Genomic DNA, 16,182 nt, shown 5'->3' on the forward strand with positions numbered 1-16,182 from the left:
AGGGCGCTGATTAGGGACGACAAAGACCTCATCCCACCGTCCCCGTCCCATTTCCGCCCTCCCAGATCCCCAACCTCCTTCGAGTCCTCTCTAAGTCGCCTCGCCTCGCTCCACTCCAGGCCTTAGCAAGCATTCCACATGCCTTTACGCCAACCCTACTGCCTGTCCCCCAAAAGACGCAGGCGGAAAAGGCCCCAGGAAGCGAGCCCACTCCTCCCCACTGCTCAGCAACACCCCCAAAGCCGCTCTCAGTAGCCGAATCCTTTTCCAGGCGCATGCGCCCCCGAGGTGGGCGAGCGTCGGTGATGTCAGCATAGCGTCATCTCCGAGCTCCGAGAGTCTGCAACAGCGGCTGCCAGTGCGTCATCAGAGAGCGCCGGAAGCGGTCCGAGAATGAAGAGTAAGCGGGGCCACGAAGTTGGAGAGGGTTGGGGACGTTAAGGGTCGGGGTCTTGGTACTGGTGGGTGAAATGGGTCTGGGCTACCTGTTACTGCGGAGTCCTAACAGAACCGCTACAGGAATGGGCCCACCCTACCTAAGAAAAACTGAGGGCTGGAGCACGGGTTAGCCTGGCTCGACCTCTGAGCTAGGGAGGGATGTCAGGGCTGGAGGCAGGTTCTCCCGGAGGCTGCTCAGTGGTGTGCGATGCTAGAGGAGGGTTCCAGGCCTTGGCCCAACTTGGCCACTACCTCCCGGGGTTACCGCGGTCAAGACCCTGCTCCTTTCTGCGAGCTGGTTTCACACTCTTACCTGATGCAAAGCGCCTAGAGCTGCTGGGGAATGATATCACTAACCCAAAGCTTTGGTCCTTAGGGGTGGAAGACGTGTGCCAAGGAGGGGCGTGTAGACACCGTTAAGACTGGGCCTTCAATCAGAATTTTTATTTTTCACCTCTGCCACTTTCTACCTATATGATCAAGTAGATTGTCTCAGCATGTCTGAACTTCAGTTTGCTCATGCACATAAGTGTAATGAGAAAAAAATATGTGTACCTTGTAATGAGGTTTCTGGCAAGTAATGAGTGTTCAGTAATTGTTAGATGTGTATTGTTGCAGAAAGACTTCCAAGTCTGTTACTAAGCACCTGTAACAGATGAAGCAAAGTTATCAGGCCCCGCAAGTTGCTCTCTACAGTTTATAATCCCCATCTTCCATTTGAGGGAGAACTAGATGCTATATATAAAACTTGCAACTACATTGGTTTGCTTGATCAAACAAACATACCTGGCTGGGTGTGGTGGGACACGCCTATGGTCCCAGCACTTTGGGAGGCTGAGGCAGGGGGATCACTTGAGGCCAAGAGTTGAAGACCAGCTTGGGCAACAACATAGCGAGACCCTGTCTCTACAAAAACTAGAAAAAAAAAAAAAAAAAGAATTAGCCAGGTGTGGTGGCACACACCTGTAGTCCCAGCTACTCAGGAGACTGAGGTGGGAGGATCACTTGAAACCAGGAGGTTGAAGTTGCAGTGGGCTATGATTGTGCCACTGCACTCCAGCCTGGGCAACAGAGCAAAACCCAGTATCAAAAAAACAAACAACAACAACAACAAAAAACTTGTAACCACCTTGCATCAAACATTCTCAGGGAAGTACAAGAAAGCTGGAATTAAATTTACAGAGTATAGTGTAAATTACATTTTCTAGCTATTTAGCTCATAAACCAGGCCTTAGTAGTCCCATTCTTATTCCATTCACACCTGTACTGTGTCCCCAGTGCCATGGTTTTCTTCTTTCAAAAAATTAAGAAACAGAAGTGTGGAATTTATTTTAGAGGTTGAAACTTTATTGACCAATGTATATTTTGAGTTTAAAGGAAGAACTGTTGTATTTTATCAGTTCAGGACACCATTGATTATATGATACATTATAATTTCATATTAAAATGTGAAGAATCTTTTTAAACATCTTACAGTTAACAAAACCTATTTCTAACCATCTACATCCTAGACAGCTATATCATATAACTTTCAATGAGTTACCTTGTTAGCAAGTGCTCAAGCTTCTAACTTGGGGTATTTTAAACCAGTGCAACTCAAAATGTGAACCACTGACCTGCAGTAGTATCTGGGAATATGTTAAACACTCAGAATCTAGGGTAGGAGACCAATAATCTGCATTTTAATAAGATCTCAGAGATTTTTACACACGTTAAATTTTGAGAAGCATTCTTTTTAAACCACATGCTTGGAACTTCTAGCATAGATGTGGCCAGAGTGTGGGATAAGAGGCATCCAAGAAAGCTTTGCTCTTCATACCAACCTCATCTTCTCCTATCTCTGAATAAGCAGTTGTTCTGCTATAAGTGTAGTTCTGTTCTTTTCTTTTTTTTTTTTTTTTTTTTTTGAGACAGAGTCTCACTCTGTCACCCAGGCTGGAGTGCAATGGCACGATCTTGGCGCATTGCAGCCTCTGCCTCCCAGGTTCCAGTGATTCTCCTGCCTCAATCTCCCATGTAGCTGGGAATACAAGTGCAAGCCACCATCCCCGGCTAATTTTTGTATTTTTAGTAGAGACAGGGTTTCATCATGTTGGCCAGGCTGGTCTCGAACTCCTGACCTTGGGTGATCCGCCCACCTTGGCCTCCCAAAGTGCTAGGACTACAGGTGTGAGCCACCGCGCCTAGTGGCGTAGTTATTTTCATAGTTAGAAAAGTCTTGGGTCTTACAGCCATACCCAATAAGAATTGATCATTTCTTTTTTTTTAATCCCCCAGGTGTGATCTACCATGCATTGTCTCAGAAAGAGGCGAACGACTCCGATGTCCAGGTCAGTTCTTGGCAGGAGGTCCAGGAGCAACAGAGGTGATGGCAAAGATGGCTCGTAGCTTCTGAGCCCCCAGCACTGATTGAAATGTCCTTTCCCACATCATACTCCTCATTTTTCTGGCAGACATCTAAGGCTGGATCAAAGTCTGTAGTTCTCATGACCTGTTCCCACATGCCAGCCTCCTTTTCTGTTGTGCCAAAGTCAAGTTTTGTAAAATGAGTCTTTTCTTAACCTTTTATCATCTCCCACTGTGTTGGGGACACCAGGCTGTGCCCATGTGGTGGGCAGCATCATTCAACCTTGTCACTGTGCCCTCTGCACTTCTGCAGAAGGTGTGCAATCACATATCATAAGTGAAATTTACAGATTATATCTGGATGCCTCGGCCTGCTTTGTCAGTTTCGCAAAAGTTCCTCTTGTGGCTCATAATGAGAGCATTACCTTGAAAGCAAGATTTTGAAAGACCAGTATACCTTTATTTTGCTTCTCCATGAAAGACGAGCCACTCAGGTATTTAAGAGAATCAGATCATTGTCCTATTATAGTCACAATGACAAGAGTGAATTAATTTTTAGTTAGCGTCTACAGGTGCAAAGCTGAAGCAGAGTTCCCACCATCATACTGTGAGCTCCCTCGAAGGCTATGTGTACCCTATCTTCCCATCCCCATTGCTCTCCCACAGAGGGAGAGCTGCGTTACTAATGACAGATCAGCATCAGTCTGTCAGCCTCAGTCTTAGCCTTTAGCACCTGGCTAGTGCAAAAAGAGCTCAGGAAACAGCCCAGCCAGGAGACAGGCCCTCAGGAGAGAGAACTGCCCAAGGCTGTGGCAGGTGCGAGGGCAGTGGCATTGCCACCAAATGAGGGAATCCATTATTGGAACTCCAACTTGAGAGGTAGTGAGCTTGGAGGGTTTTTTGTTTGTTTGTTTGTTTGTTTGAGAACTGCACACAATTATGACAGTCATTTTTCCCAGAAGTCCCCTCTAAGAGCCTGTGCTCATTCATGGTAAGTTGACGCCCTGCTCTCAGTGACGCCCTTCGGAGAGAGAGAGCCTGGGGCCTGAGATGCTCTTGACCGTACTTTCCTCCAAGTGATGGTACTGCCTCCAAGTGATGGTGGGAGCAGACCTCTTGGAGAGTGGCCACACCGTGTCCACAGAGCTGGAAACCCAGTTAAGGAGTATTGTCCTAAGGGCACAGTGTCAGGGTCCCTGCGCCCTGAGGCTTGGCCGACCCTGGAGCCCTAGTAGTGTTAGGATCACTTCCTCCATAGCTTAGTGCTACTCTGAGCTCACTTTCATCTGGTCATGCCTGGTTGAATATCTTTGTTATACATTTCTCAAGCTTTCTCTTCTGCCAAGGATGAGAGAAGTCTTCTTCAAGATAGAAAGGTTTTGGTCTTCATCAGAATAACCTCAGAAAAGCAGGGCCAGAGCAGGAAGTGAGCATTTGACATGCTGTTGTGTGGGACAAACGGTCATGAATTGGTGTGTGAGTGTGACTTACACCTCGGCAGCTGTGGGTAGCAGACACATGGCAGATGAGCAGGTTGTGAGCCTCAGTGGGTAAAGGGATGGGCCCCATTTGCTCTTACAGTAGCTGCCGGGAATGGCGGGCGGGATGCCTGGTATCCTGGGCTGCCCAGACCGGAGCAGTGAGCGCCGCACCCCCTTGTCCGCCTGCAGCCTTCAGGAGCACAGCGGGCCGAGGCCTTCGTGAGGGCCTTCCTGAAGCGCAGCACGCCCCGCATGAGCCCACAGGCCCGCGAGGACCAGCTGCAGCGCAAGGCGGTGGTCCTGGAGTACTTCACCCGCCACAAGCGCAAGGAGAAGAAGAAGAAAGCCAAAGGCCTCTCTGCCAGGCAAAGGAGGGAGCTGCGACTCTTTGACATTAAACCAGAGCAGCAGAGGTAACCCGAGCTCCCCACGTCTTTCTGCCCGCGGTGCTTACCCTTCTTGGTGTGCGAACTTGGCTGAGTGTCTGGGGAGGCAGCCGGGCTCCACCTAAGCTAAGGGCGCCTCTCTGTTGTCTGCCACAAGAGGGCTGCCTTCCTTTACCAATCTGGGCTGTGTTCAGCCAGGCGGGTGAGACAGGACTCATTGTCTGGCCTCTCTCCTCACCTTCACGAGTAACACCCGTGCAAGTACATCTGTTGCCTGTGGCAACAGGCTGTTTGTCCTTCGGCTTTGTTAGACAGAGGAACTGATATGTTTTTAGTGTGTATCACTTTATAGCTTTTAATAGAGCCAGACAGTCACCCACTCGGGTTTCATTGCCAAAGCAAGATGTTGCCCACACGTTTCAGAAGTTTCCAAAAGGAATGCATCACTGTCCTGTCCTGTGGGAGGATGTCTTCCTCCAGCCGACCCTCCATCCCTCCTTGGTGACAGGTCGGAGTGTGGGTGTCTTGGGGCTGTCTGTAGGCTTTTGCTTGGAGATCAACGGCCAAATAGCTTCCCACACTCCAGAAGACGCTTAAAGTATGCCAAGCTGTTCCTGGCCCCACTCAGGAGATCAGCTGGTTCTCAGGTGGAGAAGGGGCTGCTGCCTCCCAGGGTTTGCCTCCCGGGTGGAGCCCAGGTTGGGTTTGAGCTTAAGGTCCTCATTTCTCTAACCTAAGTCTTCGTGGTAACGGATTCCCCACAAGGTATCAAGACTGGAGATAATGGCCCAGAGGAAAGCTGTTGGGGTCCTTGCCCCTGCTCCCCCCTTCTTCTCCCCACCACTTGCTTGCCCACCTTCCAGACCAGCCTGCTGCCTCACATGAGGACCTGTGTGACAACCAGCAACCCCTGCTTTATTGGGGGCTTACTAGGTTCAATTTCACGTAACAGAAAACCTCAAAATAACAGTAGCTTCAACAAGACTCACGTTTATTTCTCTCTCATGAAAAGAAGCCCAGGTGGACACCGCCCTGGGCTGGTGTGGTCCTACCAATGAGGAAACTGAGGTTAGAGAGGTGAAGGTTCTTGGTCTCAGTTACCAGCTCAATTGCTCATCGTAGGATTTGCACGTAGTTCCTAATGATCCCAGGTTGCAGTTGTTGGCATCAAGTCAAGCTCTGTGCTATTGGACATTGTCATCCCAAGCTCATGTTGTCTAACTTTTTCCCTGTTTGCTGCAGATACAGCCTTTTCCTCCCTCTCCATGAACTCTGGAAACAGTACATCAGGGACCTGTGCAATGGGCTCAAGCCAGACACGTAAGTTGCATTCCTGAAGCTTCACTCTTTGGGGTGGATCTCAAGTCTCTGATCATTGTAAATGCAGCTTCAGGAAGCAGCGTTGGTATTGCCTGGCTGCAGATGGTTAAAGACTTAGTTGCTTCTTTTGGAACTTTTTATCATGATGTACACCCAGGGCTTCTGTTTACCTTGCAGGCAGCCACAGATGATTCAGGCCAAGCTGTTAAAGGCAGATCTTCACGGGGCTATTATTTCAGGTAACTTACCTAAGAGCATGTAGCACGTGGCCATCCACAGGTTCACACTGTCACTCTGTGGAGACCCGGGGCGTGTGTTCTGTTGGACACACTCCTTACCGCGTGGATTCCCTGAGATGGCCCCCGGTCACCATCATCCCCGCGCTAAGGGTGGGAGATGCTTCTCACTGGCTGTCTTAGCCAGTCCAGCCATTTGCTGGACACACCCTAAGTGGTCTCTGTGTACCTTCTCCACACAGGGACCCCTGTTGGTACCCTAAAGGGCACAGTGGCTGTGAGCACTCACCCACGGCCTGGAATCTTGAACACAGAATCCCTTTCGTCCAATGCTGTGGTTTCAATTGTCAGCTACACCTGACAGCCCCCAAGGTGACATCTCCAGCATAGGCCTGTCCCCTGAACTCCAGGCTCAGGCATCCAGCTGCCCACTTGACACAGCCACCTGGATGTTCAGGGGGCATCTCAGACTTTACACAGCCAAAGCTGCCCTCGATTCTCCTCACAGCAACCCCTCCTGGTCTTTTCCATTTCAGTTAATTACTCAGTTATTTACACTGGTTGTTCAGGCCAAAAACCTAAACAGTGTCTATGTTTCTTCTTTCCTAATCTCCTCTAATCCTTTGGAACATCCTACTACCTAAATTCAGCCACTGTCATTCCCCAGATTACCTCAGACACAGCTCCTCACCGCACCAGGCAGCCAGAGTGCCAGTTATATAGAAATCAGAGCGCGTTCCTTCCCTGCTTCAAGTCTTCTGACAGCATCCCATCGTATGGGAGTAAACCTGCCTCCTTGCTGTGGTCAAAGGCCTCCCCGCTCCCTGGGGCAGTAGGCCTCCCACACTGCCTTCCTCCTGCCCTGCCTCAGGGCTTCGCCTCTGCTCCTTACCTCTACCCGGGAGTTCTCCTGTGTGTGCACGGACCGGCTTCTCATTGTTCAGCCCTGCTCCAATGCCACTCCCCTGAGGGTCTACCATTGCAAACCGTGACCCTCCACACATTGCCCTGTCCCTACTCTTCGTAGCACTCATTGCTGTCAGAAAGTAGAATGGTGTGGTTCACCATGCATCACCCTGCCTTGCTAGAACCTAGGCTCCGTGAGAGTAGGGTCCAGGACTGCCTCTTTCCGTGCTGTATCCCTGGCATCTCCCGAGGATGGTGCAGGCATTCCGCAGCTGCTTGGTGACTCTGTCAGCTACGCTGAGGCTCGGGTCAGGACGAGGGAGGGGCTGCTGCTTGTGATGATGGCTCATCTCGCAGTGCTGGCTGCTGGGCAGCTCTGCAGCCAGACTCATGTTCCAGCCAGCATCCTGGGCAGTGCATGGTGGTGTTTGTGCAGATCCTGCAAGGGAGACCTGGCTCCATCAGAGCAGCCAGCCCGTGGGCCCCGATGGTGCCGGGCACGTATGTGACCTTTGATTCCAGAATCCTGCCCAAGACCCCTGTGGCCACAGACCCTCCGAAGGACACCTCATGGGAACAGTCCAGAGGCTACAAAGCCCCGGGGAAGCCTGGGTTTTCGTCGGTTACGTCAATGCCCAGCTGTTGAGCCCCCACCCCCTGGGTGCTCTCTTCTTTCGTCTGCTAGCTCAGAGGGTGGGACCAGCACCCCCAACCCCTGAGGCCTGCTTGTCTGTGGTTCCCCCAGCACCACAGAGGCCTGAGCCTGGAACTATTCTTTTTTTTGCAGTGACAAAATCCAAATGCCCCTCTTATGTGGGTATTACAGGAATCCTTCTACAGGAAACAAAGCACATTTTCAAAATTATCACCAAAGAAGACCGCCTGAAAGGTATGTAGGTGTTTCTGAGGGCATTGCTTGTGGGCTGTGGCTCCCAGCTACTGCGTTAGCCTTTTCCTGGAGGCTCCAAGAGTTTGGTTTGACCCCTCAAGTCAGCGCAGATTGCAGATACTTGCTGAACCTGCATTAAAGCCTGCAGAGACCATCCCTTGTGCCCGTGGCTCCCCCAAGAGGTGTGTGTCAGTGCAGCCAGCAACCCCAGCCAGAAATGGCCAAGGGGAAGGAAGACCTGCTTGGCCGTGCCTCAGGGGACCTGGGTCTGTTTGGGCCCCAGGAGAGGGCCTCCACCTACCCCAAGCGTGCTGCTCCCAGAGGAATGTAGCCAAACAGGCAGCAGGGTAAAAACAGGAGCGGCGCCTGTCGCTGGAGTTCTGAGCTGTGTCCTTGGCAATAACACTTGGGTTCCATCGGTGGCCAGCATTGCTCTAGCAGATACTTTGGGTCTGCCAGGATTTCTATACCCCGCCTTGCCCACAAATCCAGAGATATCAAACCATAGTTAGAGGGTTTTGTTCCTTTAATTTTTTGTTTTTGTTTTTGTTTTGGAGACTGTCTCGCTCTTTCACCCAAGCTGGAGTGCAGTGGCACAATCTTGACTCACTGCAGCCTCCACTCCCGGATTCAAGGGATTCTCCTGCCTCAGCCTCCCTAGTAGCTGGGATTACAGGCACGCACCACCACGCCCGGCTAATTTTTGTATTTCTAGTAGAGGCGGGGTTTCACCATGTTGGACAGGCTGGTCTCAAACTTCTGAACTCAGGTGATCCACCTGCCTCAGCCTCCTAAAGTGCTGGGATTATAGGCGTGAGCCACTGCGCCCAGCCTTCTTCCTTTAATTTTTGAGCTTGGTTTTTCTTGTTGCTTCCTTTATTTTCCTACATATCCCTCTACCTCATATTGTAAACCTCGGAAAGTAGTGTAAGAGTTTCCCCACAGGGCATAAGGCCAGGAGCCCATCTGAAAGTTAATGTGGGAAAACCAGTTTCTGGCAGATGTTCTGGGACTTTCTGGTTCTGGGAGTTTGGTGTATAGCCTTTGACCCTGAAGATTAGGTGCCAAGTTACATTTAGCATGTGACTAGATTGACTTGTGGCAGAATAACCACATGCAAGCCTAATGCCCCTCCCCTTGTGGGTTTCCTGTTTCCTATTAGCTTATTTTTTTCATTCAATGTGTTCTGAATAATATTCTACCTAAAAGTAAAATATTAATAAGTAAATAAATATTTTTCCTCATCTTTTTTTCTCCTGCCTTTTTTTTTTTTTTTTCAGTTATCCCCAAGCTAAACTGCGTGTTCACTGTGGAAATCGATGGCTTTATTTCCTACATTTATGGGAGCAAATTCCAGCTTCGGTCAAGTGAACGGTCTGCAAAGAAGTTCAAAGCGAAGGGAACGATTGACCTGTGAATTCTTTGCCATCTAAGGCAGTTGTTTATGACAGCTGGAAACTGGACACTCCCTAAATGTCCACCTTTCAGTGAAGAGATGGTTAAGGCAATTCCATTTATAGACCACCTCCAGCCAGTGACGCTCCAAGTTGAGGATGTTGAACAACATGGGAAGGTCACAGTGTACTAAGTAAAGAAGTCAGAGGACAGAGGAATTTCTCTTTCTAGGAGAGCTTCATTTTGTGTGACTCCCATGGAGAGGAACAGACTGGCAGGAAGCACACCGGGTTTAACACCGGTTGACTTGAATAGGATTATTCGATTTTTAAAAATGCTTTTCCATGTTTTCTGAGTGCTCTATGATAAATCAGTTGCATCTGTGATAATACAATACACATGTGGACATAAACAGGGATCAAATAAAGGAGGTATTGCTGCAGTCCAGCCGGGTTGAAAGGGAAGGGGGGGTCCCCAAAGGTCCATTGGATGGCAGGTGTCTACAGAGGCGCACCTTTGGGTGGAACTCTGACCCACCTAAGGTTTACTTTGCTATTTCAGGAAGGTTGAAGAGGATTGAAGGGTGAGTTGCTAAGTGACTTAGGGCTTATTCAGTTCAGGAATCGCAGCTGGGGTGGACCCCAGGAGCAGAGCACTGCTTGCAGCTGTGCCCATGCATGGTTGCTCCTGTGTAGTGAGATGGGACCTGCCGCAGCATGCCCACTCCTGAGCTGCCAGGCTGAGCCAGGGAGGACTGAAAGGAGGTACCCGGCATCACCTCCCGAGGTGAGACCTGCTGCAAAAGCCAAGCCAGCAGCATTGACACCCTTTGATATCTTTGCCACTTTTGCTCCTGAAAGACTTGGCTTTTCAGTCTGACCCTGGCCCTCTGTGACAATGTGTCTGTAAAGCCAGTGGATCAGGCCCTTCCATGCAGGGCCAGAGGAAAAGCGGGCCCAGGGCTGCAGTGAGAGCGGGGCAGGGGACCAGCCTACCAGATGGGTTGGAAACATGGCTCAGAAGGACCAACTACCCATTCCCTTTGAGGAGCAAGTCTCTGCCGATCAGCAAGGCAAGGCCAGGAGCCCTCCTGGCAAAAGCAGGCCACAAATCTGTTCTACACCAGGAGAAGCAGTAGTGCCGGGGCTTTGCGTTTCTGGTAACTTCCACCCAAACCACACCAGAGAGAAACACCGTGGTGGAGAAGGGAAGTGGGAACGCTGACTGCTGTGTGCCAGGAGAGTAGAAAGGCCCAGGTCTGTGCCACCGCCCCTCCCCAAGGCTCATTAGTGCACCCAGAGTCTCACAGGGACGAACCCGGTGCCTCGGTCCTGCTTCCATCTGTGCAAGTGTCCTCTGCTCACCAGGGTGTTCTGAGGCAGCTCAAGTGCTCTCCCCCAAGCAGCATGCAGTCACTGCTGCCAGTGATGCACACACGCACGGGCTAGGCACATGGAGCCCAAGCGCACTGCCACCTCGGACACGGGGCCCGGCCCAGCGACTGCCTTGTGGTGTGGCCGTCCTCGTCTGCCACAGAAGACAGACTTCGAGGGACCCCTTGCCTAAGGCCTCCCTGACTCAAGGGTAGAATTGAGATTTGGACCTAATAGTCAGGCTCCAGAACTGTGCTTTGAGCTACAGGGTGGCTGCAGGATGAGACGGATACAGTTCAAAGCGCAGGATGTGCTGCCTTTATTACCTGCTTTCCCGCTGAGCAAATCCCTGTCTTGAGTGGGAAGTGGCATCTATTCCCCCAGCCATCTGAAAGTGCTGTGTTCGTAACCGAATAGGTGCTGTAGCTTCCTAGCCATCCCGCTCTTACCCACCCCTCTGCAATGTAAAAGGCGTCCACTGTTGTGTAAATACACAGTTGCTTTCCAGAAAAGTTGCTGGTACCACTTGCCATGTGAAAGCTGTTTTTCATTTGGCGCAGACTCAAGTTTCTGTCTGAGTGGCGGTTTAATTTGTAGATACCTCTCCCTCTCCCCCAAGAAGACATGGTGAGGGTGCTCGCCGGCCACGAAGCTGCCGCCATGCCTACCTGTTTCTAGGATACGCTGTTGCCCCCATGGCCCACCCAGGGGTCATGTCATCTCCCAGGTAGAGGAGGGAAAGGGGAGGGCCCAGCTGGGCAGGACGTGGTTCCTGATGAGGAACAACTGCAGAAAGCATGACCTGAGGCCCAGGGGCAGGGGCCAGGGCTGCCACGTGTCCACAGGCTGCGGCACAGCTTGTCATGGAGGGTAATGTGGTGCTTTTTGGCCCGATCTCTCCCATGTCCACTGTCCAAGGAGCAGGACCCTGGCAGAGCTGAGGCCTTAGCCATGTGGTCCCATGGGAGACAGAGCCACATTTGCCTTGTGTAAGCCTCCGTGCACCAGAGAAAGTGCCAAAGAGGAGAGAGTGGTTAGCAACTCAGGACAGGACCCAGAGGCTGCAGGACTGGGAGATATCAGCCCAGCGACCCACTGTTCAAAGTGTGGGGCCCAGGGTCCCTTTACATCTTCCCAGTGCCCAGCTGCCACACACGGTCTGCAGAGGATAGGCCAGGGCCTCGGGGGGAAGGATGAGGTTCTTGGAGGAGAAAGGACAGCGTGGGCCATGGCTGATGTATCCGTCTGCTCTAATCTTCATAACAAAATGCCACACACTGGGGCTGCAGCATTTTCTCACAGCTCTTGAGGCTGGAAGCCAAAGATCAAGGTGCTGGCGGGTCTGGTTTCTGGAGAAGCCTCTCCCTTCTTGTCCTCACACGGCCTTTCCTCCCTGTGTGCAAGGAGAGTAATCCCTGGGGTCTTTTCCTTGTAGAAGGACGCCGGTCCTATTGGATCAGGCCCTATTCTTATGACCTTCTGAAAGTCTCTCTCCAGACAGTCACAATGGGGGCAAGGGCTTTATCATATGAATTTGGAGACCCAAGTCAGTCGACAGCCACCCCAAAGCTTTCCCAGCCAGGACAGACTGGTTGTGCCTCCCAGAAAGGCTCCAACAGCCACCTGGCTCCCACCCTCAGACACTGGCTTGGCCTTCTCGTCCCCCCATATGGGCTGCTTGGACCACTAGCCAGTCCAGCCAGCCCCACTGCTGGCCCCTGAGCTGCCATCACCACTGGATTCTGTGACATGCTCATACAGGAACTTGGGTCCAGGGCTGCTCCCTCCAGTACCCGGGGGCCCTGAGCTGCCCAGTTCCCCTTCACTTTTGCAAACAGCCGAACTCCTCCTCCCGCTGGGGCCAGGCACAGTCTGGATGGGGGAGGAAATGCGTGCACAAGTGGGCAGGATGGGCAGAGAAGTCTCCCTGGAGCAGGGGCTCCGGCTCTAGGCAGCTGTGGGTGTGAAGAGTGTATTCACACCAAGGCTCAGGGCGGGAGCCCGCAGAAGCATCGTGAAGGACCCAGGAAGGCAGGGGAAGCCTGCGAGTGTCTGCCTCCTGGGCTCAGGCAGGCAGGAGGAGAGGCCGGAAGGGGTATATGGCTGCCAGGAGTGGAGAGATGGCAGAGATGCTGGAAAATCCCTAATCCATCGGGTAGGAGGTGGAGTTCTGCTGATCCATTCACGCAATTCTGAAGTCTTGGGGACCTTGGTGACGCCATCTGTCAAGTGGGGCCATTAGACTAGACCCAGCGTTCCTGGAATGGCATCCTGGAACTTCCCACACCAGAGTTAGTGGGTGCACATTCAGAGCAGCCAGATCCTGGGCTGCACCTCAGACCTACTGAATCAGCCTCTGGAGGCGGGACCCAGATAGCTGTGTGTTTACCTAAGACCCCAGTTGATCGCTGATGTTTGAGGACGCTGGGCTCCAGATGGTGTCTAAAGTCTCTTCCAGCTCTGAGGTCTAGACTGTGATTTCAGACTTGGGACTCTCAGGCCGACGTTTTCTGGAGGCTGGGAAAGATCATCAAATGACTGATCTCCCAGGTTCCAAAGAGTAAACAGGAACATCCCTCCACAAAGCCGTAAATTCTGTTAAAAAACTTGCTTTCTGGACAATGGCTTTAGTTTTAACTTAGTTTGCATTTCTTAGCTATAATGTCTAATTAAGACATCTGTTAAATGTCTATAATATTAATTTAATAGAAGGGGTTCTAATAGAACTGTATTGGAATTGTCCATTTAATTAACCTCGTGGGCCTTTAATGGATGTCTTAAATAGACATCATTAACAAGAGTGCTAGACAAATTAAAATTAGAGTCAATAACATTCTTGGTAATTTTTCCTGAGCTGTGAAGGACAAGCCTTGCTAACTAGACAGGCGCAGAGATAGGCTGTGTTCACAGGAGGGCGGGCGCTGCTGTCCTAGAGGGCATCTGAAATGGACAGGCCCCAAGTGGGATTCAGCTATTCTGTGTCTTGGTCCACTTTGCCCATAAAAGATAACCTCCAGCCATAGGAGGCAGGTCTCAGGAGCAAAGATCTGCCCTTACCTATGCCTTTTACAGAAAACGTTTGCTGGGCCAGGCGTGGTGGCTCACGCCTATAATCCCAGCACTTTGGGAGGCTGAGGCAAGAGGATTGCTTGAGCCTGGGAGTTTGAGGCCAGCCTGGGCAACATAGCAAGACCCCATGTCTACAAAAAACATTTAAAAATTGAGCTACGCATGGTGGCATATGCCTATAATCCCAGCTACTCAGGATGCTGAGGTGGGAAGACCACTTGAGCCCAAGAGGTTGAGGTTGCAGTAAGCCATGATTGTGCCACTGCACTCCAGCCTGGGGTGACAGATGAGACCCTATCTCTAAAAAAAAAACAAGAAAGAAAGAAAGAAAAAGAAAAAGTGGCCTATCCATCAGAGCTCCTGGAGGAGGGACTGGCTTAGGAGGGAGATGGAGGAGGATATAAGACTTCACCCAGAGACTCATGCAACGCCGGATAGATGCACGGACTGGGTGAGATGCAACAGACTGGGATAGGGAAGGATTGGCTGGGACAGGCCGGGGAGCAGGATGAAATGGAAAACATTCCATTCTTTTGCCTCCACCACCCCACGAAGCCACTCTTACTCAAGTGACTGTGTCTCTCCAGAGCCAGTGGTCAGTTCTCCGCCTCTGCCTTGCCTGGCCTCTCATTGGCATTTAACAGGTCACCCCTTCCTTCCTCCTGAAACACCTCTTATCCCCACACTCCTGACTTCCTCCTGCCTGCCTGGCTACTCCCTCTCAGTGTCCTTTGGGAGCTCCTCTGCAGAACTTCTCAGTGTTAGAATGCCCTGAGCTCTGCCTTTGGACTTCTTTCCCCATTCCCTCCATAGCTGTCTCGTCCACCACTTCAGATCCACCAGACCCACATGTGTAACTTGGTTTACCGTCTGCCTCCTGCCAGCTAGAACAGAAGTTCCTAAGGACAGTACTCCGTTTTCCTCACTGCCATACCCTCACTCATCCAGAGCGTATCTGACTGTATTCAGTGTTCTGTGACTGTTGAGGAAATGAGAAAGCTGCCCACCAGGCTCCACCTGGAGGTCTGGCAGGCAGCCCAGCACGGTGGGCTGCACAGAGCATGATGGACTTCCCTTCTCTTCCCTTCCCTCCACCCTCGCCTCTGCGGAGGCCCCTTGCATCTGGGATGCTCAGGTGGGAAACCAAGGAGCCATCCTGATTCCTCCCTTGCTTTCACGCCCCCGCCAACCTTTCCTCATGACCTGGTGGCCCTCCTTGCAACTCTCCCACCACCTGCTGCTCCAGCCCCTTTCCACCCACCTGCCAGCACCCAGCCACAGCCACAGCCCCCCGCTGGCATCCCCGCATCCACGCCTGGCCCCACTGTAGCCCGGGTGACCTTTGTGAAACATGACTCAGGGGGTGCCTCTCCCGCTGAAAACCCACAAGCGACTTCCTGCTGCACGCACAAGGAGAGCCAGCCCCTGACCGGCATCATCAAGGCCCTTCCAGATCAGACCCCAGCCCACCCCTGCTATCGTGGTCCACCTCCCCGCTGCACCCTGTGCCTCTCTACACCCTCAAGCATGCGATTGTTCCCGTGCACATCTGTGCCTGCCATTCCTTCCTCTCGGGCTTTCTCCTGACCCCTCAATCTGCAGGCAGCCTCCCTGCGTTCAGCTCTGCACACAGGGAAGGCCCCATCACCCTAGCTCTGCAGCCCCCACCCCAACCAGTCACTCTATCACATTACTCTGATATTTTCTTTTCCTTGTTTTGAGACAGGGTCTCACTCCGTCACCCAGGCTGGAGTGCAGTGGTGTGATCATAGCTCACTTCAGCCTCAACCTCCCTGGCTTAAGCGATCCTCGCACCTCAGCCCCTCAAGTAGATGGGACCACAGGCGCATGCCACCATGCCTGGCTAATTTTTGTTTGCTTGTTTTTTTGAAGAGCTGGGGGTCTTGCTGTGTTGCCCAGGCTGGTCTCAAACCCCTGGCCTTAAACAATCCTCTCCTGCCTCAGCCTTCCGAAGCGCTGGAATTACAAGCGCGAGCCACTGCATCCAGCAGTCTTATGTTTTCTGTACCACCTCTCAGTCCCCAGTGCAACCATATCTGCCTGTTTCATATCGTTTTCTTCCACTGGAATGTGAGCTGCTCGGACACCGGGACACTGCCCATGGTGTTTGCCGCCATAACCATTGTAAGCCCCCTGCAGGGGAGAACACTGCCTTGCATATAATAAGTGCTCAGTAAATATTTGTTTTCTGACCCAAAAAGAAAAAATGAGCCCAGGATGTGCCTCTAATAATGTTGAATAAGGGTTGGCACACAGCAACTGCAAGTGATGCTGGTCAGTGACCCCCGTCTGGGCCAGATGAGCCCGTGTGGCTTGCCCGGG

At 51.7% G+C, this 16,182-nt stretch overlaps 1 protein-coding gene across 1 annotated transcript; it reads left to right on the forward strand.

The window, feature by feature from the left end:
* The first annotated feature begins 327 nt into the window (after window positions 1-327).
* Window positions 328-9,839, forward strand: POP4 (POP4 homolog, ribonuclease P/MRP subunit). Its single transcript, XM_054465632.2, has 7 exons — window positions 328-400; window positions 2,716-2,768; window positions 4,455-4,678; window positions 5,894-5,971; window positions 6,149-6,210; window positions 7,901-8,002; window positions 9,283-9,839. Exons 1-7 carry the CDS (start codon window positions 394-396, stop codon window positions 9,417-9,419), a joined length of 663 nt encoding a protein of 220 aa, XP_054321607.1. The 5' UTR covers window positions 328-393; the 3' UTR covers window positions 9,420-9,839.
* Window positions 9,840-16,182: the final 6,343 nt, after the last annotated feature.

This window comes from Pongo pygmaeus, chromosome 20, assembly GCF_028885625.2.
Source record: "Pongo pygmaeus isolate AG05252 chromosome 20, NHGRI_mPonPyg2-v2.0_pri, whole genome shotgun sequence".
Lineage (NCBI taxonomy): Eukaryota > Metazoa > Chordata > Mammalia > Primates > Hominidae > Pongo > Pongo pygmaeus.